Raw genomic sequence first — 23,331 nt, 5'->3', positions numbered from 1 at the left:
TCCTTCCGTGGTTCTCTTGTTGGTGGGACCTTGGACTTGGACTCCATGTGGGTTAGGTCTCCTTATGGGGCTCTGGGATTCCCATCAGGAGATGGCTGCTCTCTTCTTTGAGACCCTTTGGATTTTGTCTGTTCCTCCATGGACTCTGCTTCGGATTTTTCCCGGACCTGGGGATGTCCCGCATCCTTGGTTTTAGGTACTCCTCTGTCTCGTATGGTGAGGTGGAGACTAGCTTTTGATGGAGTGACCTTGTCCTTGTGGTATTCCGTTGCTTTGCACGTCTTGTGGCAGTCTAACGCCTATGGACTCTAGTGTCTTGGTCCGAGATGCCATCGCTCCTTTGGAGCGTTGGACTTCGGCATGGGGTGGTCTCTTCATTGGGTCGGGACTTGCGAGGTGTTCTCGTTTTCCTGGTTATTACATTAATATCTCCCTGTGGGTCTGTTTTCTATATCAGACGGGGTGTTTAAATTTCTGGGATATTATTTGTTTTAAACAATTGAGGGCTCGAACCGGCTTTTGCTCAGCGTTTTCCCTTGTGGATCCTGTTGCAGGTTGTTACCGGCCTTTTTTCAGGACCTAGGGCGGGTTCGGAGTTCTCCTGTTCCGGGAATTTGGGCTATAACCTTTAGTCTGGCTAGTAGATCTGGTCACTGTTGGGCAGATTTCCTGAGGACTGCTACTCTTTGGCTTTGCCTACACTCAATGGACGGTTTACTGAAGTAACCTGATGGCTTCACGGTTCTGCAGGCGAAAGCTTATAGGTCAACCACTGCAGCTAAAGCACCCTGTCTGTGCGCTAAGTTTTCAGGGGATTTCTTCCAGGTTCATCTGTGTTGTATAGTGCTCTCTGATTCAGCCGGAGGCCTTGCATCTCGTGGGCAGGTGCTCTGTCTTTAATGGCCCCCATTTTCTTAGGGGGCTTGTTCTCTCTGATTCAGCCTGAGGCCTTGCGTCTTGTGGGCAGGTGCTCTGTCTCTAATGGCCCCCTTTTTCTTAGGGGGGCTTGTTCTCCTATGGAGTGTTTTAGGACTTTTCCTAGATTCAGGGGATGGAACAGAGGGTTTATCCTATTTGGAGAGAGGCATGCTCTTTGGGTTGTTCTGTTCTATCTGGAGTCTTGCAGGCTCCGCGTTGAGATGGGCCTTTGTTAGACTCTTCTGGGTCTTCGGCCTTGTTGACTGTCTTTATAGAGTTTCGGGGGGTTCCCGGGCTCTGTGGAATGGCTGAAGCCATTTTTTTCTGTTCTTTTTTGAGCGGGTGTTGGGGTTCTTCTGTTCCCTGTTTTTTGACCTACTGACACTTGGGCTGGCCCGGTTGGTAGTAGGTCCTGAGATTGTTGTTCCTTGGGGGTGTAATGGGCCTAGTTGAGGTTCTATGCTTCTCCCCTTTTGGGACCTATGTGTTGGTCTGGCGGCTGAGATTGCCTAGAGGGTGCCCTCTGTCTTGGAGTTTTTACAATCCGATATCTTGTTTAGCCGCATTTTACTTTTTAGTACGTATTCTCTCTTGAGTCGTCCTGCATGTTCTTGACCGGATGTTTACCTCGTCTGGGTCTGCTACACGTATTTGTGTTGAATACTTCAGTATTCTAAGTGCTGTCGACTTGAGGATAAGTCTTCAGTTCCGGTGCTTCCACTTGACATTGAGAGTAGAGATCACTGTTCGTAAGCTCGGTCCTAGACTGTCAGGGTTTTTTCCCTGTTGTGTTTGCCATGTGCTACTGGCAGCCATTTTACTCACCTCTCTTCCTGACTATGGTGCATTGTGGGGGATGCTGCTCAATTCCTGAACTTCCTTTTATGGCCAAACTGCTGTGCATCATCCATGTGAGACAGGATGCAGTCTCAGAATTGTGATGTCATCACTTATTATTTTAAGGGCCTCTGTTCAGTATGCTTTGCCTTTGCGTTGTCTGAGACCTGTTCGTGAGAGTTCCTGTGTATTACCTGGCTGCCTGACGTCCTTCCTGGTTCCTGATCCCTGGCTTGTTCCTGACTCTGCTGTTTTCCCTGTTCCTGATTCCGGCTCGTCTGACTATTCGCTTTGGCTCTGACTTGTGGAATTTTTATTATTTTTTGCTATTAATAAAGGTGTGATTATTTTTGCACTTCTCGTCTCAGTCTGATTCCTGGCACCCTGACATAGACCTTGTGTTATTGTTGGTCTGGGCGTTGCCTTCCCTTATTTGTCGTGGACCCATTTAGTTCTTTATGAGCTAGGCTCGTTCTGGGGGTCTTCCTTTATGGAATTTTGTGGTGTCCTTTCGATTTCCTTTTATTTATTTTTTCTTGCCAGGTCCCTTTTGGGAGTTTTGGGCTGGTGTTCCGTTCGCTAGTAAGGGGTGTGTGGTTGGGGGCTGACCGCTGGGCGACGGTGTCTCCTGGAGGACTGTTGGCTCAGTTAAGTCTGATTTTGCGGTCTCTTGCTAGGCTTCCGGACTATCTGCGGGTCAGTGTCCTTGGGGCTTTTTCCTTTCAATGTTCTCGACTTCGGACGAAGCAGGGTTTTGTTGGGGAGTGGTTTCAGGCCTGGTGCCCTCAGAATGGGCCGCCTCTTGTACCCTCCGGTCTTGGCATTCCGTGTCCTCTATAGCTTGGGTATTGTTTTCCCAAAAGTAATAAATGCAGCTGTGGACTCTTTACATTTATGAAGAAAAACTTAAATTATGCTGAACTGATCATTTTCTTTTCGTCTGATGGAAAGAGTCCACAGCTCCGCATCTGTATTTTTTATGTGAGGCGTCTGTATTTTTATTCTTCTGGCACCTTTTCACCCTGATATTTCTTCTACTGTTCCTTGTTCCTCAGCAGAATGACTGGGGGATGAGGGGAGTGGGAGGAGTATTTAAGCCTTTGGCTGGGGAGGCCAGGTTCTTATTTCCCAAAAGTAATGAATGCAGCTGTGGACTCTTTCCATCTGAAAAAAAGAAAATTATCAGGTAAGCATAATTTATGTTTTTTCCTAATAGCATGGGCAGTCCTGCATTGCGCACCACGTGACCCTTTCGTTTTCTCTTTCCTTACCGTGCTAGCTGTCGGAGAGGTCGCTTCTTCACTGGGTGCCTGGGTCTAAGAGGTGGTGAGTGCCCCAGTCATTGGGGGTATATAGGTGCTGTTTTTGAGAAAAATAAAAAGTTTATTTATTTGTACCCTACTGTTAGTGCAAGCTATGGAGGATCCTGATATGCTTGAGGGTACTCTCTATTCCTAATAGTAATGCCTGTTTATTTTGTGAGAAGACCTTGGTGTGCGCCTCTCAACTATGTTCCTTATGCATCAACAAGGTTATTTTGTCTAAGAAGGTTAACCCTTTTAGTACAACTGAGCCGTTCACCTCTGAGGACTCGCCGCCCCGTGAGGTTCATGCCCATCAATCATCTCCATTGTCTCATGCAGCTTCCCATAGCATGCCTGATCCTCCGTCTGGAGGGAGCCTTTTACCATCAGACTTTACCGCGCAGTTAAAGATGGCGGTGTCTGAGGCCCTTAGTGCTTTACCTTGCCATACTAAGCGCAAGCGAAAGGTTAAACATAGCTCTCCGGTCCAGGAGATATCCATCGATTTACTTGATTTGTCTGCCTTTCAGGTATTCCAGGATGGGTCACACTCTGAGTTTTCAGAGGGTGAAATTTCTGGATCGGAGTCTGCTACCTCTAGGCCTCCAGCTGCGGAGGAGCCAGCCTTTAGATTTAAAATTGAACACCTTTGTTTTCTTCTAAAGAAGGTTCTGTCTACATTAGAGATTGCAGAGGCCAATTTGCCAGATAAACGAATGGGATCAAATTGGATCTTTTTCTCCTTCGTCTACCTTTAAAAATTTTTTTCCCAGTCCTGGACTCTCAGCTAGAGTTGTGGGGTTCCATCCCTAAGGTGGATGGTGCTATCTCCACGTACTACTATCCCTCTTGAGGATAGCTTGTCTTTCAGAGAGCCGATAAATAAGAAAATGGAAACTTTTCTCAGGAAAATGTTCCAGCATACGGGATATTGGAGCTGCGGCTTACTGATGCGACTCCTTAGCAGAATTGATCGAGGTGGAGGGTCCCCTCGACATTATCCATGAAAGAGTTTAAGGCTTTGAGAATTGCTAATTATTTTAGATTTGATGCAAACATGCAGATTATTCGCTTGAATGCTAAAATCGTTGGGCGCTCTGGTTGAAGTCCTGGTCTGCGGACATGACTTCGAAGTCTAGACTACTTTCCCTCCCCTTTAAGGGAAACATTTTATTTGGTCAAGGCCTGGACTCCATTATCTCCACGGTTACAGGGGGCAAGGGTGCCTTCCTACCGCAGGATAAAAAGAACAAATCTAAGGGACAGGGATCCCTTAGTTTCGTTCCTTTCGTTCTGAGAAGTCCCAATGTCAGCAGTCCTCCTGTAAGCCTGAGCAAACCAAGAGCACTTGGAAGCCAGCTCAGTCCTGGAATAAATCCAAGCAGAACAAGAAGCCCGCCGAGAACAAGTCAGCATGAAGGGGCAGACTGTCGCTGTTTTCAGACACTTGGTCCAGGGACGTGCAGGATCCGTGTGTCCTGGAGGTCATAGCTCAGAAATACAAGATGGGTTTCAAATCTCATCCAACCAAGGGCAGATTTCTCCTCTCAAGCCTGTCTTAAAACCAGAAAAGAGGGAAGCCTTTCTGGGGTGCGTGCGGGATCTGTCCTCCTTAGGAGTCATTGTCCTGGTTCCTATCGCAGAAAGAGGTTTAGGATACTACTCAAACCTGTTTGTGGTCCCATAGGAGGGAACTTTCCACCCTATTCTGGACCTAAAGTGCTTAAACAAGTTTCTAAATGTCCCCTCTTTCAAGATGCAGACAATAAGGTCCATTCTTCCTCTAGTTCAGAAAGGACAGTTCACGGCCACTATAGATCTGAAGGATGCCTACCTTCACGTTCTAATCCACAGGGACCACTTCCAGTACCTAAGGTTTGCGTTCCTGGATCAGCACTTCCAGTTCATTGCACTTCCGTTTGGTCTAGCCATGGCCCCAAGAATCTTCACAAAGGTTCTGGGAGCTCTCCTGGCTGTCGCCAGAACCTAAGGTATAGCAGTAGCTCCCTGCTTGGACTACATTCTGTTTCAAGCACCATCCTTTCGTCTAGCAGAGGACCATTCGGTTTCTCTTCTCTCTCTTCTTCGATCACATGGATGGAAGATAAACTTAGAGAAGCGTTCTCTTATCATCCCAAGCACCAGGGTAGAATTCCTGGGCACTATAATAGATTCAGTATCCATGAGGATATTTCTAACTGACCAGAGATGGTGCAAGCTAGCTTCGGTATGTCTTGCCCTCCAGACCTCCTTACAGCCATTTGTGGCTCAGTGTATGGAGGTAATTGGTTTCATGGTGTCCAGCATGAACATAATGCCTTTTCCCAGGTTCTGTCTCAGACCGCTACAGCTATGCATACTGAGGCAGTGGAACGGCAATGTAAGGTTGTAAATGTAGCTGGACAAGAAACCAGAATGTTATTCTGTAACAACTGGTAAAAAACTGTGCCAGCAAGTTAATAAGACATAATGGATAGCAGACAAGATATAGTTAATATCACAATCTGTGCCTTTAGAAATCTCATGCAACTAGTAACAGGAGTTGATAGGTTAACAGTCACAGGTAATGAATTTCACTTGGTCAAAAAAGAGAGTTCATAAGTGATTACTGAGTCAGTGGATTAATATGCAGCTTAAGCAAACAGAGGTTATAACAGCTTGTTATGCCTGTAAAAGGTGGAGCATATGGCATAAATAGTTAATGAATGTTTGTACCTTAGTTGCAGATGAAGAAAGGACTGGATCCAGTTTTCAGAGCAGTGAACAATGTTTTAGATAACAATCTACTTACAACTTGGTAGGAGAGATTGCTGGGAGGAACAGATGAGAGCTTTGCAGACAGTGTGCAGCAGGTGAGCAAAAATGAGGAAGTGATCCTTGCAGCCGGGACTTGATGCAGTGTAGGAATCCAAAAGGAAAAAGATCCAGTATGCTGAGCTGCTTGAAGCAGGGAAGCAGGTTCCAAAGTAAGAATCCTTCACAGTTGAAAAAGTAGCAAGGTAACACAGCAGTAAATAACTATAGAGATTGCTTAAATAAAATAAGCACTTGCATTAGAGGTCAGACTTGAAAGAGACTGCTGTGAACAGGTTGAACACAACAGGCTAAGCACAAAATAATCAAGCAATGATGTGAAGAAAGGGGAGTGGTTTTATAGGCAGGAGGAATTGAGTGGAATGTCTTAAAGGGACATTACAGGCAATCATTCGGATCTGTCTCAACAGATTTCCCTGGACAACCGATCAAGAGAATGGCTCTCTTGGTGGCTCTGTCCAGATCATCTGTCCCGAGGGACATCCTTTCTCAGACCATTCTGGTAGATTGTGACTACGGACGCAAGCCTTTCAGGATGGGGAGCTGATTGGGTGCCAAGAAGGTACAGGGCCTGTTTTCACAGGAGGAACGCTCCCTCCCGATCACCATTGCTCCATCGTGGCTGCGAAGGATGTGGAGGATGTCATCTTCTCCTCCATGGAGGTTACCTTGTCGTAGGGATCTGCTGGAACAAGGTCATTTTGTTCATCAAAATCTAGATTCTCTGAGGCTGACGGCGTGGAGATTGAATGCTTAGTCCTAGCCAAGAGAGGGTTTTCTGAGAGAGTAATTGATACACTCATTCAAGCTCGTAATCCGGTTACTCGCCGCATCTATCATAAGGTGTGGAGAACCTACTTATTCTGGTATGAAGAGCGTGGATTTCCTTGGCATAAAGTTAAGGTTGCCAGGGTTCTAATATTTCTGTATCCTCATTATGCGTATGCTTAAAGGGACAGTAAAGTAAAAAAATATCTTTCATGATTTAAAAGGGCATGTCATTTTAAACAACTTTCCAATTTGCTTTGTTCTCTTGGTATTCTTAGTTGAAAGCTAAGTCTAGGAGGTTCATGTTCTAATTTCTTAGACCTTGAAGACTGCCTCTAATCTGAAAGCATTTTGACAGTTCTTCACCACTAGAGGGCTTTAGTTCATGTTTTTCATATAGATAACATTGAGCTCAGGCACGTGAAGCTCCTAGGAGTCAGCACTGATTGGCTAAAAATGCAAGTCTGTCAAAAGAAGTGAAATAATGGAGCCAGTTTGCAGAGGCATAGATACATGGTAATCACAGAGGTAAAAAGTGTATTTATATAACTGTGTTGGTTATGCAAAATTGGGTATGGGTAATAAAGGGATTATCTACCTTTTTAAACAACAAAAATTCTGGTGTTTACTGTCCATTTAAAGGTTTTATTTTTATTATTATCTTTGTTCTATCTGTACTATGTATTAATTCCTTATGTAATTTCCATGTATATAGCTTTTGTATACTTTTTTGCTGACTGTGTATTGTATTCACAAATATATTTGTAGAATGGAGACTAGGCAATTTAGTGATTACAATTGTGATTGGATGACTAGTAGGGGAGGAGTAGTACAGGTGTGTATATCTGTGCAATCCAGCCAGTTAGCAACTATCCGTCATTGAGAAAGTTCAGTATTCTATATAAGAAACATGTCTGACCTTTTGTGATGTGCATTTTCCTTTTTGAATGCCGTTATTTTGATGGAGCTTTCTATGCTGAATAAACATTTTTTTTGAGAGTCCTGAGTAAGTCCTGTGAATGTCTGGAGACCGGGTGCCTCTTCTTTTTTGTTGTTTCTTGTATCTTGGGAGGCGTATAATGGTGCGCTGTGAACTGGCACCGGATGATGACGGCATGAGCATGGGATCGTGTGTGTAAGTCAGCGTGAGGGCGGCTGAATAGTACTGGCGATTTTAGTCCGTTCTGAATTTATCTTTGAGCACTACATGGTTGTTCGTGGTCCGGAGAAGGGTCTTTTTGGCCAGTTCCCTGAGGGGACAGATTTCGTCCTTGTCCGTTTTACTGCACAAGATGCTCTCAGAGCTTCCAGATGTTCAGTCCTTTGTTAAGGCTCTTATTAGGATCAGACCTGTGTTCAGATCTTCGGCTCCCCCTTGGAGTCTGAATCTGGTTCTTAAGGATTTGCAACAGGCTCCGTTTGAGCCCATGCATAAAATTGATATTAAGTTGTTGTCTTGAAAAGTTCTCTTCTCTTTCTACTGGCTATTGCTTTGGCGCGCAGAGTATCTGAGGTTGCCGCCTTGTAATTGGAACCTCCTTATCTGGTGTTTCATTCAGATAAGGCTGTCCTGTGTACTAAGTTAGGGTTTCTCCCTAAAGTTTGTCAGACCGCAACATCAATCAAGAGATTGTGGTCCCTTCTTTGTGCCCTTATCTTTTCTCTTCGAAGGAACGTTTACTTCATAATTTGGACGTGGTTCGTGCCTTGAAGTTTTATCTTCAAGCTACTAAGGATTTTAGACAAGATTCTTCCTTATTTGTGCCATATTCTGGATAGCGTAAGGGACAGAAGGTCTCTTCGACTTCCTTTATCCTTTTGGTTGAGGAGTCTTATCCCCTTAGCCTATGAGACAGTGGGACATAGACCTCCTCAGAGAATTAAGGCTCATTCTATTAGAACAGTATCTTCCTCTTGGGCCTTTTAAGAAAGAGGCCTCTATGGATCAGATTTGTAAGGTGGCCACCTGGTCCTCCTTACACACGTTTTCTAAATTTTACAAGTTTGATGTTTTTGCTTCAGCTGAAACAGCCTTCAGGAGAGGTTTTGCAGGCTGTGGTGCCCTCAGATTAGGGTCTGCCTCTCTTTTTGTCCCTCCTGTTATCATTCAGAGAAGCCATAGACTCTATTGTATTAAGAAGGAAAACATAAATTATGCTTACCAGATAATTTAATTTCCTTCTGTATAAGGAGAGTCCATGGCCCCCGCCTGTGTTCTCCGATGGGCGGCCCCCTAAATTATAATTTTCTTCTGGCACCTTTTATACCCTGATAGTTTTCCTACTGTTTCTTGTTCCCTCGGCAGAATTACTGGGGGATGGAGGAAGTGGGAGAGAGGTATTTAAGCCTTTGGCTGGGGTGTCTTTACCTCCTCCTGGTGGCCAGGTTTAGTATTTCCCAACAGTAAGGAATAAAGCCGTGGACTCTCCTTGTACAGAAGGAAATGAAATTATCTGGTAAGGATAATTTAGGTTTTATTTTAGTTTTTGTTGCATGCAAAAATATCGCAGCTCTTTATTTTGGTTGTAAAAAAGAAGCTCACAGGCTGTTGAGAGACTCTCAAAACCCTATTACAGTAGGGCAAAATGGCACCAATAATCATGCCATGTTCAAAGTCACTTAAATCCCTTTCTTCCACATTCTGATGCTCGGTTTTAATCTCAGCAAGTAGTCTTCACCACGTCTAGATGCCTAAATGCATTGAGTTGCTGCCATGTAATTGGCTGATTAGCAATTTGTGTTACCAAGTAATTGAACAGGTGTACCTAATAAAGTGGCCGGTGAGTGTGTGTGTGTGTATATATTTATATGTATGTACAGGTATGTGTGTATGTATGTAATATCACCTAGCTTCTGTTGGCCCTGTCACAAAAGGAAAGAAAACAGGTAGTATATAATAAAGGTGAAACAGTCAGTCATGTCAATGTGTATCACTGACAAAACTAGCCCTGGGAATAAGACTGCATGACACATATTTTAAAAGCTGTATGAGCTCAGCAGGTAGTGCATGTTTGTGTACAATTAGTGAGTGGGATTGCTCATTGCTTGATAAGGACAACCCCTACAGCTCTATAAGTGGACAGTGGCAATCTTCATGAACATGTAAAAAAATATTTTGTTTTGGGGTTTTTTAAAGTTTTTAGCCGTTTAAAAAAAAAATAAAAAAAAAAATATGCCGGAAAAAAATACTTTAAAGTCCAATTCATACTAATTCTTGTTTTGAAAAAAATGTAGATTTTATATAAGTAAATGTGGTTAAAAAAATTGGTAGCTTTATCCTCTTACCAGTGCAGACCGAATGTTTTTATTTTTATTTCAATATTATTTAATGTCCCCAGGGGATGCCCACCAAACATTGTGCATATATTTCTATTAACCATTTGTTTATCTCAGTCAGTGTAAATGTATTGTTGTAGTTTACATTGTCACTAGAAGTGAATTTAATATGATATTAATTGTACCTTTTCTTCATGCAGGAAGCCGACAGTGGAGAGGAAGAGTGCAGGTCTCAGCCAAGAAGGTAAGACATTTTTTTAAAGCTTGATTATTAGGTATTTATGTGTTGCTAAAGAATGATGATTTTTTCTACATACAATACAATCTAGCTTCCTACAATATGATGAAACTATTCTCTGTCACTAAATCAAAAACAGGATATTCACACCCATAAAAAGGTTTGCCACAAATAAACTTAATCGTGTAGCAAAGGTGCAGAAGTCGCACTTCACACAGCTTCCTGTTTTTGTTATCTTTCTGTACATTTGCTGATGGGTTTAGAAAGGTGATCTTTCACTTCTTTTAGTAGTCAAACGTGTTCTATGTTTAGAGTTTGTTGTGTTCTATCCTTGACACTTCATTCTTTGAACAAATATTTTGTGTTATACTGTATTTGTTGTTTTTCTTCAAAAAGTTTTTTTTTTAATTTCAAACGTGTTACCAGCTTCTCAAGTTTCATAACTCATTTTGCACATTTTTAGTAGTTATCTGCCAGTACTCTCCTTATTTTCAGAATTACTCAAACAAAGGATTCACTGATGATTTCTTTTTAGTGACTAAAGCTGACAAGGAGGAGTCTAGTTGACCAGTTCTCTCTTTTTCTTTTTGTCAGTGTCCTATTAAATGCTCAATAAGCCATACATTTACCCATCCTTCTACTATTTTATTTTTTATGCCATTTTATTTTTTATTTTGCTCACTTTTCCTGTAAATCATCTCTGAAAGCTTTTTTATTTAGTTTTTTTTTTTAATGTATTTTCTTCTTAAATGGAAAGAGGCCACAGCTGCATTCATAACTTAAATACTCCTCCCACTCCCCTCATCCCCCAGTCATTATTTGTCTTTCATCCTAGGAGGACGGCAGAGAAGTGTCAGAATTTTAAATTTTTGTTTTTGTCTCTTATGGAGGGTAGTACTCTTCGACAAGGTTTTAAGTAGTCCTGTCAGTCTCTCAGTGAGGGCTTGGATGAAAGTTAGAGTCCGGAGATGCAGGGAATTTCTTTCTGCGAAACCATCCCGACTCATTAACAGCTCCTCAAGCAATCTGCATTGTCGAACTTCGCTTCGCTGCCTGGTTTCTTCTCTCAAGTCCATGGCGGAGGCGATGCTACTATCTGTCACACTTGAAGGTTCCTGTTCCACGGCATAGATTCCGGTAAGATAGTTTCATTTTACTTTATTTGCAATGTACTGTAATGTGAATGTTTCCCGAGAGGCTACCACCTTGCATGTCTAACTTATAAATAAGGGTCTCAGTGAGTCTCTTTCAGTATCTTGGAATTGAGGGTTAATATCTCCTGAGGGGAGTTATTAAAAAGGGGGGTTTATAATCATGTTTGTTATGTGATTCAACCTGCTTATGTGCAATGTTTACTGGGCTCGTGGTTGGAATATTGTGGCCTTTGGAAGTGACGCAGCTTTTTGGTTGGGCGAGCTTGTTTTGGACTGTACGGTTCACCTTGTGTTCGGGCGTGGCTACGTTCCGTTGTTCCATTTCCGCATTCCCGACCGTGTGGCGAATAAAATTTTCTAGTCCGCAGGGGTCTTGTCATTGGAGGTGGTGAGTGCCCCAGCTATTGGGGGTGTCAGGTGCTGTTTTAGTTTTTACTACTTTAGTCCACATTTGAATATACTCTATCCAGTTGTGGAGGATTCTGATGCTGAGACTGTGTTAATTTCAGATTCAGTTACAGAGGATTCTGATACTGAGACTATTTTGATTTCAGATTCTGTGTCAGGTGATGAATCTGGTGTGGCCTCGTTGACACCTGTCAACCAGTTTTGTTCCGTATGCCATTTCAGAGCGCCTGGTTCATCGGACTCGGGGAATCAAGGGACTGCTGAGCCATCCGCCTCTGGGGGTCCTGTCCTCCGAGAGTCGAGTTCCCTACCAAATCATACTTCACATGCGGCTAACCCAGTTTATGGTTCCTCCATGCGGGGTGGTGTGTTTCCCCCAGAGGTTGCAGCACGTTTTTGCTTCCACATAATGATGGCGATTGTTCATCTGCAGAGTCCAGACGTTTATTTGAGAATGTGCTCGTGCCCTATTGTGCCGGGCCTTCCGCCTAGGGTAGGGCCTCTACAGTTCCCCGCGGGTGTAACTGTCCCTGAGTGTTGTGTCTTCAGTTACAGGATTGCGCGCATTCGCATCTTGCTCAGACATGTTTTTTAGTTATTGAATGACCCTATCGTTACCAGATACAGGGACTTTCAGTCTGATAATTCGAATGGTGCACCTCATTAGACATGTGAGGATGAAGTAAACTCCTAGTTGTTATTTGTTTTAGATCTTTCCCAGTTTTGTGAGATAGGGCTCAGTTTGGCTGGTCCTGCGGGTAGGCCTATGTCTTTTTGGGCGTTAACCTCCGGGTTGCCTTATATTTATTTATATCCAATGGGATGTCTCTTATTTGTTTTGTTTCCTTTGGGAACTTTCTGGGATTGATACTCTTTATTACTTCTTCGGAAGTTGTTGGACATGTTAGTCCTCTGTTAAAAATGTCTGTTTTCTGTTTTTTCCCCTATGAGGGAGAACTTACGCAGCTTGCCGGTTGGGACCCTAGGTGCAGGCTGGCCCTGTTGGGTTCGTTCGGTCTTGCGGCTGTTCAGACACATGGCGCCGTTCTGCTCGGCTGGTTCGGTAGAGTGCTCAGGTTATCATTGTTTTTTCATGTTCAACTAAGCATTTGAGAGGACCTGTGGGTCCGTGAGTTGGAGGATTGTTTCAGTCCTTATAGCCTTCAGTCATAGAGGACCGGGCAGGGGAGTTTTTCTGCTGCGTCACTCTATTTGACATCTGATTTCATCAGAACTTAGAGTTCCTCCTCCATATGGTGGAGGGTGGGAGGACTTAATGTCCCTTACCTCTATTGAGCAGTTTGGCCTTCATTTTTAGGCCTCTGGATTTGTCCTTTTGTGCTTGATCCAACAGCTTGTACAGATAGCTGTCTAGCATGCGGAGGGTTTGCAGTTTAAAACCTTTTGCAGCTCTTGACACCTTGCAGGTGTACGCGTAAACGGTTTCTAGGTATCTAGTTGCAGCTCTTGCTCTTGACTGAGTTACAAGAGGCCTTCTTCCATTGTCTTCGGGTGAGTGGATCTCCTTTTAGGGATCTGTGTTTCCGGGTGATGGTTGTTCCCTGCAGGGACTTTGTTTAGCTCTGGGTTTTCCAGAGCTATGTAGGCTTAGTGCCTTCTCTTCCTTGTGTCCTCTGCTTGTGCGGAGGTGTTAGGGAGACTAGTCCTGTTAGTAGGATTTTTTTTACCTCGAGGTATCCCTTGGTCGTCCTGAGGCTCTGAGAAGTATCGTCATACGATTTCTAGCCTTGCTCTTTGGAGTGTTGGACTTTAGCTAGGGGTGGTTTCTTCCTTTGGTTGGGGCTTTCGAGTTCACTCGCTATCTGGATTTCTGGTTATGCATCCATACCCTTGCGTCTTGCTTTTTGACCAGTTGGGGTGTTTAGTTCTAGGGTAAGGTTTGCCTGAACTATTGGGTACCCGGACCTGTTTCTCTCCCTGAGACTTCCAGTTGCTGAAGCTTCGCTTGGACTTTTTCCTGACTCAGTCTTGGGTGGTTTTGGAATCTTGAATCTCAGGGCTGGTCGGGGTGTTCCACGGTAGTGGGAATTTGGGCTATGTCCTTGCTCCATCTACCTAATCTGGTCATGGTTGGCCAGGATTTCTGAGTATTTTTTACTCTTTGCCACAGAGTGGCCCATGTCATCTGGTGGTTAGCCTTGTGGCTTGAGCCTCAAGGGTGGTTGGTTCATACCCAGCTGTTGGCATTGGATGTCCAGTTTCTGGTGCACCTTAGGGTGGCATTCCTCTGATCAGCTTGCCAGTGTTCCCGTGGATTCCCTGCTCTGAAGGTGAATGGATTGTCTGTGCCTCTTCTTGGCAAGCTACTTGTAGGGGGGTCCTTTTCTAGGACATCTGTGTTGGAAATTTCTCTTCCCATTAGCCGGTGCCTTCGGACCTTGAGGACAGTTGTTGCCCTTCCAGCATCATCCCTTTTCTTTAGGGGATATTCTTCTCCCTATGGAGATTGAGTCCTTGCTTGCTGCTTCTCCTGGATGGGAGGCAGAACGGTGGGATTGGTTCCCCCTGGGGTCTTGCTGGCTCCAATCAGACTTGTTGGGCCTTTATGTTGATAGATCCTCAGGTCTATGGCCTTGTTGTCTGTTTTCAGAGTCAGGTTGTATTTGTACTCTGTGGGGATGGCTGTGCTGTCCTTACGCTCGTTCCTGTACCTGTTTCGGGATTCTTTTGTTCCCCTGTTTTGGATCCCTGAGGCTGGGTTGGTCCAGCTGGCTGTGGGTCTGCAGGTCAGGATGGCCGAGCGGTCTATGGAGCTGCGTTCTGTCGCAGTCTCCTCTGGATGTGTGAGCTTTGTTGAGTCTATCCTGTTAGCTTAGTCTGCTAGGGTATAGATTTTCCACTGGCTCCATTGATTTCAGAAGAGAGTTTACTCTTCCTTCGGGTTCTGAGGTAATACTCTCCTTTCCGGGGGGCTCGATTGAGGTTTTGTGTTCCCCATTTTAGGGACCTGTGTGTAGTTCCGGCGACTTAGTTTGCCTGGAGCGTGCCCTCTGTCTGGGGGTTGCTTCTGCGGTCTGTTTGTTGCCTGACTGCTGCTTCTTCCTTGCAAGTACCCTCTGTGTCATCCTGTTATGGACTCTGTGTTCTCAAAGTTGGGGTTTCTCACCTGGATGTATTAAACACTTTTTCATGGTCGAATGTCTTGACACTGGGAGGACTTTGCCTCTTCAGCTGCAATCCGTGCTTGCAGGATGTTGGAGAGACGTCTGTTCTGTCTCTGTGCCTGGTCTTATCCCGGGTTTTGCTTGGTATAGGCGTGGCCTCCTTTCCCTGTTGGACCCCTTTGGGTCTCTGTGAGCTGGGCTCACTCGTGGAGGTGTTCTTTTTGTATTAGGGATTTCGGTTTCCTTGGTTCTCCTTTGCCTTGTTCCCTTGGGGGTTTCGGCTGGTGTCTCCTTCATTTGTGGAGATGAGGGTTGGAGGACTGTTTGTTGGGTGACGGTGTCTCCTGGAGGATTGTTGGCTCAGTCGTGTCTGTTTGCAGTCTCTGGTTTGGTTTCTGGACTGACTGAGTCGGTGTCATTGTGGCTTTTCCTCTTAAAGTTTTCTTGGCTTCGGACGAAGCAAGTTTTTTATCGGGTAGTGGTTCAGGCTTGGTGCCCTCAGTATGGGCCGCCTGTTGTAGCCTCCCGTCTTGGCATTCAGTAGTGTCTATAGCTTGGGTATTGTTTTCCCAAAAGTAATGAATGCAGCTTTGGTTTCTTTCCATTTAAGAAGAAAAACATAAATTATGCTTACCTGATAATTTCCTTTTCTTCTGATGGAAAGAGTCCACAGCTCCCCATCCGTAATTTTATGTGAGGTGTCCTTATATTCTTCTGGCACCTTTCACCCTGATATTTCTTCTACTGTTCCTTGTTCCTCAGCAGAATGACTGGGGGATGAGGAAAGTGGGAGGAGTATTTAAGCCTTTGGCTGGGTTGTCTTTGCCTCCTTCTGGTGGCCAGGTTCTAATTTCCCAAAAGTAATGAATGCAGCTGGTGGACTCTTTCCATCAGAAGAAAAGGAAATGATCAGGTAAGCATAATTTATGGGGTTTTTTTTTGTATGTTCCACAGTTTAGGTTTAAAGGGACTGTCTACACCAGAATTGTTATTCTTTAAAACAATAGATAATCCATTTTATTACCCATTCTCTGTTTTGCATAACCAACACGGTTTTATTAATATACTTTTTACCTCTGTGATTGCCTTGTATCTAAGCCTCTGCAGACTGCCCCTTATTTCAGTTATTTTGATAGACTTGCATTTAGACAATCAGTGCCCTGTAATTTGTAACTCCATGGGCGTGAGCACAGTGTTATCTGTATGGCACACATGAACTAACGCCCTCTAGTTGTGAAAAACTGCCAAATGCATTGAAATAAGGGGCGGTCTTCTTAGCATATGAGCCTACCTAGGTTTATCTTCCAACAAAGAATACCAAGAAAACAAAGCACATTTGATGATAAAAGTGAATTGGAAAGTTGTTTAAAATGACATGCCCTATCTGAATCATGAACGTTGAATTTTGACTAGACTTTCGCTTTAACTAATATATCTTCCTGGCACTACCACAATAAAAATTAGACATTTATTAAAATTGGAAGAAAAAAACAAACAAAAAGGGTTTAGTACACATACTTCATTAAAAACTATATTCTATGAGAACTATAAAAGTTGACCTTTATTTTGTTATCATAAAATCATATATTTACTGAGGATATAGAAAAAAACTATTCTTGTGCAACCCCCCCCCCCCCCCACACACACACACACACACTATTCCTGGACGATAACTGAAACCAGTTAAGTGGGTGACTTAGGCAATGCAAAGACAAAGCAAGCATTTAATTTAATTAGAGCTGCAACAACTAATCGGCATAATCGATTATAAAAATAGTTGTCAACGAATCTCATAATCGATTAGTTGGTTGGCAATTAGTTGGTCTGTGCACAACACCAGCTGCTTCACTCCAGTGAACTCCTGCACATGGTATTGTGTTTTATGGTTATGTCCTTAGCTTAAAGGACGTCTACAGACGTCTACTTTTTCTCTTTTTCAGGACAGTATACATTTACAACTACTCCTGGCTTATGTGCTACCCAGCTATAATAGTCATCATTTGGATTGTTTAAAGTAAATCAGGTGATTTGGGACTATGCTTTGCATGATATAGTGCTAAGCTTGTTATTTACACCTAGCCCTAGATTGATGGGAGTTATTTAAATTGATGTGCACTATTATCTGTTTGCACAATTATTAGCAGATTGCTTGCTTTTGCTGATTATATGTACTGTATAAATAAATGTGTAAGGCTTTGTCCTGTTATTGATATATAGTCTTTAGCACTTTTGATTATTATTTTTTTTTTAAATATTTTTAATAAACTATGATACTATACCAGATTTAACCATCTGTTATTTTTAGAGCGGACTAGATATTTTCCCCTAACCTTATAGCTGATTATTTACCATTGCTTATAGATATTCAAGATATTTTTTTATATTAGAATGATGTCCAGGGTACTTTATTGAGAGGCCCCTTGCCAAGGTAGAAAATACTTTGCATTGGTGGAGGCGGAGCTAACAAAGATAAATATCCCAATTTGGTAAAATTGGCAAAACCCTACTTATGCATCTCAGGCACCTCAACACCATCTGAGCACCTCTTCTCTGCTGCAGGAAATATAGCAGCAAACAGAGAACCAGCCTTAGCCAGGAGCATGTGGACATGTTAAGATTTTTGCATTTCAATGCAAAGTTTCTGAAAGAGTGAATAACAATGTTAAAAACAGTGATAGTCTACTTGTTTCTAGTTCTACCTCTTTTCAGTTTGTGGTTTTGTTTTGCTTAATTATAAAATTCTGTTCTGCTGCTTAAAAATTGGCCAAACAGTTGTGTTAATGTAAAGTTTTAGTCTGAAGTTTATATTCGTAACACTCAATAACAATATGTGGATTTTATTTAAAATATAGGAAACAATTATTGATTTTTTTTTATCCAATTAGTCGATTAATCGAAAAAATAATCGGCCAATTAATCGATTATGAAAATAATTGTTAGTTGCAGCCCTAATTTATTTTGCACTGCCTAAATCACCATCCTAACTAATGCAAAAGTTCCAGTTTTTTAACAGAAATACCAAGTCCTCTTTTTTTTTTTTTTTTTTTTTTTTTTTTTTTTACCTACAGGCGTGATAATAATTGCTTAACCCCTTAAAGGGACAGTATACACTCATTTTCATATAACTGCATGTAATAGACACTACTATAAAGAATAAGATGCACAGATACTGATATAAAAATCCAGTATAAAATGGTTTAAAAACGTACTTAGAAGTTTTCAGTTTAGAACTGTTGAAAAGGTAGCTGGAAAGCCCACTGCAAGTGGTAAATAAGACCCTCCCCCTTCTTTTGCATATGAAAAGACCCTTTACACAAACAGGAGCAAGCTGGAGAAGGTAGCTGACGGTATTAAAATAAAACTTTGGGGCTTGGTTAGGAGTCTGAAAATCAGAGCAATGTTATTTAAAAATAAGCAAAATTATACATTTTTAAAAAAAACAAACTTTATGGGCTTTATAAATAGATCATCTACAAAACATTTTTGCAAAGAAAAAATGAGTGTATAATGGCCCTTTAATGATCGACGACTTATGGGGTATTCCTCTAAAAAAATACAGTTAACGACCGAGGACGTACCCTGTATGTCGTCGGTCTTGGAAATTCTGATCGCTTCCATAGAGAGAGTTGGTGTGTGGGAGGCGGGTGGGCGGCCATCAATGGGTGGATGATGCCAGAGGGGGGGCGTAATCATGGGCGGAGTCTCCGGGGCGCACACGGAAGCGTGCATGGGGCGGGAGTGGTTGGGAACCTTTACACTATATGGAAGATTTTATGATATGAAGTGGGAGAAAGGGGGATGGGAATTGGGAATAATTAAGATCTAAGGGATCTGGGAGGGGGTGGGGAATTGGTCTTGGGGGGGAAGCTACACTACAAAAAAAACAAACAATTTCTCCAACATAGGTGTGTCCGGTCCACGGCGTCATCCTTACTTGTGGGATATTCTCTTCCCCAACAGGAAATGGCAAAGAGCCCAGCAAAGCTGGTCACATGATCCCTCCTAGGCTCCGCCTACCCCAGTCATTCTCTTTGCCGTTGTACAGGCAACATCTCCACGGAGATGGCTTAGAGTTTTTTAGTGTTTAACTGTAGTTTTTATTATTCAATCAAGAGTTTGTTATTTTGAAATAGTGCTGGTATGTACTATTTACTCAGAAACAGAAAAGAGATGAAGATTTCTGTTTGTATGAGGAAAATGATTTTAGCAACCGTCACTAAAATCCATGGCTGTTCCACACAGGACTGTTGAGAGCAATTAACTTCAGTTGGGGGAACAGTGAGCAGTCTCTTGCTGCTTGAGGTATGACACATTCTAACAAGACGATGTAATGCTGGAAGCTGTCATTTTCCCTCTGGGATCCGGTAAGCCATGTTTATTACGATTGTAAATAAGGGCTTCAAAAGGGCTTATTAAGACTGTAGACTTTTTTTGGGCTAAATCGATTGATTATTAACACATATTTAGCCTTGAGGAATCATTTTATCTGGGTATTTTGATATAATAATATCGGCAGGCACTGTTTTAGACACCTTATTCTTTAGGGGCTTTCCCAAAGCATAGGCAGAGCCTCATTTTCGCGCCGGTGTTGCGCACTTGTTTTTGAGAGGCATGGCATGCAGTCGCATGTGAGAGGAGCTCTGATACTTAGAAAAGACTTTCTGAAGGCGTCATTTGGTATCGTATTCCCCTTGGGGCTTGGTTGGGTCTCAGCGAAGCAGATACCAGGGACTGTAAAGGGGTTAAAGTTCAAAACGGCTCCGGTTCCGTTATTTTAAGGGTTAAAGCTTCCAAATTTGGTGTGCAATACTTTTAAGGCTTTAAGACACTGTGGTGAAAATTTGGTGAATTTTGAACAATTCCTTCATGTTTTTTCGCATTTGCAGTAATAAAGTGTGTTCAGTTTAAAATTTAAAGTGACAGTAACGGTTTTATTTTAAAACGTTTTTTGTACTTGTTATCAAGTTTATGCCTGTTTAACATGTCTGAACTACCAGATAGACTATGTTCTGAATGTGGGGAAGCCAGAATTCCTATTCATTTAAATAAATGTGATTTATGTGACAATGACAATGATGCCCAAGATGATTCCTCAAGTGAGGGGAGTAAGCATGGTACTGCATCATTCCCTCCTTCGTCTACACGAGTCTTGCCCACTCAGGAGGCCCCTAGTACATCTAGCGCGCCAATACTCCTTACTATGCAACAATTAACGGCTGTAATGGATAATTCTGTCAAAAACATTTTAGCCAAAATGAACACTTATCAGCGTAAGCGCGACTGCTCTGTTTTAGATACTGAAGAGCATGACGACGCTGATATTAATATTTCTGAAGGGCCCCTAACTCAGTCTGATGGGGCCAGGGAGGTTTTGTCTGAGGGAGAAATTACTGATTCAGGGAACATTTCTCAACAAGCTGAACCTGATGTGATTGCATTTAAATTTAAGTTGGAACATCTCCGCATTCTGCTTAAGGAGGTATTATCCACTCTGGATGATTGTGACAAGTTGGTCATCCCAGAGAAACTATGTAAAATGGACAAGTTCCTAGAGGTGCCGGGGCTCCCAGAAGCTTTTCCTATACCCAAGCGGGTGGCGGACATTGTTAATAAAGAATGGGAAAGGCCCGGTATTCCTTTCGTCCCTCCCCCCATATTTAAAAAATTGTTTCCTATGGTCGACCCCAGAAAGGACTTATGGCAGACAGTCCCCAAGGTCGAGGGAGCGGTTTCCACTTTAAACAAACGCACCACTATACCCATAGAGGATAGTTGTGCTTTCAAAGATCCTATGGATAAAAAATTAGAAGGTTTGCTTAAAAAGATGTTTGTTCAGCAGGGTTACCTTCTACAACCAATTTCATGCATTGTCCCTGTCGCTACAGCCGCATGTTTCTGGTTCGATGAGCTGATAAAGGCGGTCGACAGTGATTCTCCTCCTTATGAGGAGATTATGGACAGAATCAATGCTCTCAAATTGGCTAATTCTTTCACCCTAGACGCCACCTTGCAATTGGCTAGGTTAGCGGCTAAGAATTCTGGGTTTGCTATTGTGGCGCGCAGAGCGCTTTGGTTGAAATCTTGGTCGGCTGATGCGTCTTCCAAGAACAAGCTACTTAACATTCCTTTCAAGGGGAAAACGCTGTTTGGCCCTGACTTGAAAGAGATTATCTCGGATATCACTGGGGGTAAGGGCCACGCCCTTCCTCAGGATCGGCCTTTCAAGGCAAAAAATAAACCTAATTTTCGTCCCTTTCGTAGAAACGGACCAGCCCAAAGTGCTACGTCCTCTAAGCAAGAGGGTAATACTTCTCAAGCCAAGCCAGCTTGGAGACCAATGCAAGGCTGGAACAAGGGAAAGCAGGCCAAGAAACCTGCCACTGCTACCAAGACAGCATGAAATGTTAGCCCCCGATCCGGGACCGGATCTGGTGGGGGGCAGACTCTCTCTCTTCGCTCAGGCTTGGGCAAGAGATGTTCTGGATCCTTGGGCGCTAGAAATAGTCTCCCAAGGTTATCTTCTGGAATTCAAGGGACTTCCCCCAAGGGGGAGGTTCCACAGGTCTCAGTTGTCTTCAGACCACATAAAAAGACAGGCATTCTTACATTGTGTAGAAGACCTGTTAAAAATGGGAGTGATTCATCCCGTTCCATTAAGAGAACAAGGGATGGGGTTCTACTCCAATCTGTTTATAGTTCCCAAAAAAGAGGGAACGTTCAGACCAATCTTAGATCTCAAGATCTTAAACAAGTTTCTCAAGGTTCCATCGTTCAAGATGGAAACCATTCGAACTATTCTTCCTTCCATCCAGGAAGGTCAATTCATGACCACGGTGGATTTAAAGGATGCGTATCTACATATTCCTATCCACAAGGAACATCATCGGTTCCTGAGGTTCGCATTCCTGGACAAACATTACCAGTTCGTGGCGCTTCCTTTCGGATTAGCCACTGCTCCAAGGATTTTCACAAAGGTACTAGGGTCCCTTCTAGCTGTGCTAAGACCAAGGGGCATTGCTGTAGTACCTTACTTGGACGACATTCTGATTCAAGCGTCGTCCCTTCCTCAAGCAAAGGCTCACACGGACATTGTCCTGGCCTTTCTCAGATCTCACGGATGGAAAGTGAACGTGGAAAAGAGTTCTCTATCTCCGTCAACAAGGGTTCCCTTCTTGGGAACAATAATAGACTCCTTAGAAATGAGGATTTTTCTGACAGAGGCCAGAAAAACAAAACTTCTAGACTCTTGTCGGATACTCCATTCCGTTCCTCTTCCTTCCATAGCTCAGTGCATGGAAGTGATCGGGTTGATGGTAGCGGCAATGGACATAGTTCCTTTTGCACGCATTCATCTAAGACCATTACAACTGTGCATGCTCAGTCAGTGGAATGGGGACTATACAGACTTGTCTCCGAAGATACAAGTAAATCAGAGGACCAGAGACTCACTCCGTTGGTGGCTGTCCCTGGACAACCTGTCACGAGGGATGACATTCCGCAGACCAGAGTGGGTCATTGTCACGACCGACGCCAGTCTGATGGGCTGGGGCGCGGTCTGGGGATCCCTGAAAGCTCAGGGTCTTTGGTCTCGGGAAGAATCTCTTCTACCGATAAATATTCTGGAACTGAGAGCGATATTCAATGCTCTCAAGGCTTGGCCTCAGCTAGCGAGGGCCAAGTTCATACGGTTTCAATCAGACAACATGACAACTGTTGCGTACATCAACCATCAGGGGGGAACAAGGAGTTCCCTGGCGATGGAAGAAGTGACCAAAATCATTCTATGGGCGGAGTCTCACTCCTGCCACCTGTCTGCTATCCACATCCCAGGAGTGGAAAATTGGGAAGCGGATTTTCTGAGTCGTCAGACATTGCATCCGGGGGAGTGGGAACTCCATCCGGAAATCTTTGCCCAAGTCACTCAGCTGTGGGGCATTCCAGACATGGATCTGATGGCCTCTCGTCAGAACTTCAAAGTTCCTTGCTACGGGTCCAGATCCAGGGATCCCAAGGCGGCTCTAGTGGATGCACTAGTAGCACCTTGGACCTTCAAACTAGCTTATGTGTTCCCCGCCGTTTCCTCTCATCCCCAGGCTGGTAGCCAGGATCAATCAGGAGAGGGCGTCGGTGATCTTGATAGCTCCTGCGTGGCCACGCAGGACTTGGTACGCAGATCTGGTGAATATGTCATCGGCTCCTCCTTGGAAGCTACCTTTGAGACGAGACCTTCTTGTTCAGGGTCCGTTCGAACATCCGAATCTGGTTTCACTCCAGCTGACTGCTTGGAGATTGAACGCTTGATCTTATCGAAGCGAGGATTCTCAGATTCTGTTATCGATACTCTTGTTCAGGCCAGAAAGCCTGTAACTAGAAAGATTTACCACAAAATTTGGAAAAAATATATCTGTTGGTGTGAATCTAAAGGATTCCCTTGGGACAAGGTTAGGATTCCTAGGATTCTATCCTTCCTTCAAGAAGGATTGGAAAAA

At 43.5% G+C, this 23,331-nt stretch overlaps 1 protein-coding gene across 2 annotated transcripts in view; it reads left to right on the top strand.

The window, feature by feature from the left end:
• The window catches only part of SSH2 (slingshot protein phosphatase 2), a 479,353-nt gene that overhangs the window by 219,225 nt on the left and 236,797 nt on the right, over window positions 1–23,331 (top strand). For both annotated transcript variants that reach the window (XM_053706138.1, XM_053706137.1), the window contains one exon: window positions 10,118–10,161. In XM_053706138.1, the coding sequence (XP_053562113.1) occupies window positions 10,118–10,161 (44 nt within the window). The remainder of the gene's footprint in view (window positions 1–10,117; window positions 10,162–23,331) is intronic.

The sequence above is a fragment of the Bombina bombina genome, chromosome 3, assembly GCF_027579735.1.
Source record: "Bombina bombina isolate aBomBom1 chromosome 3, aBomBom1.pri, whole genome shotgun sequence".
NCBI lineage: Eukaryota > Metazoa > Chordata > Amphibia > Anura > Bombinatoridae > Bombina > Bombina bombina.
This window is presented reverse-complemented; position numbering and strand designations above follow the sequence as displayed.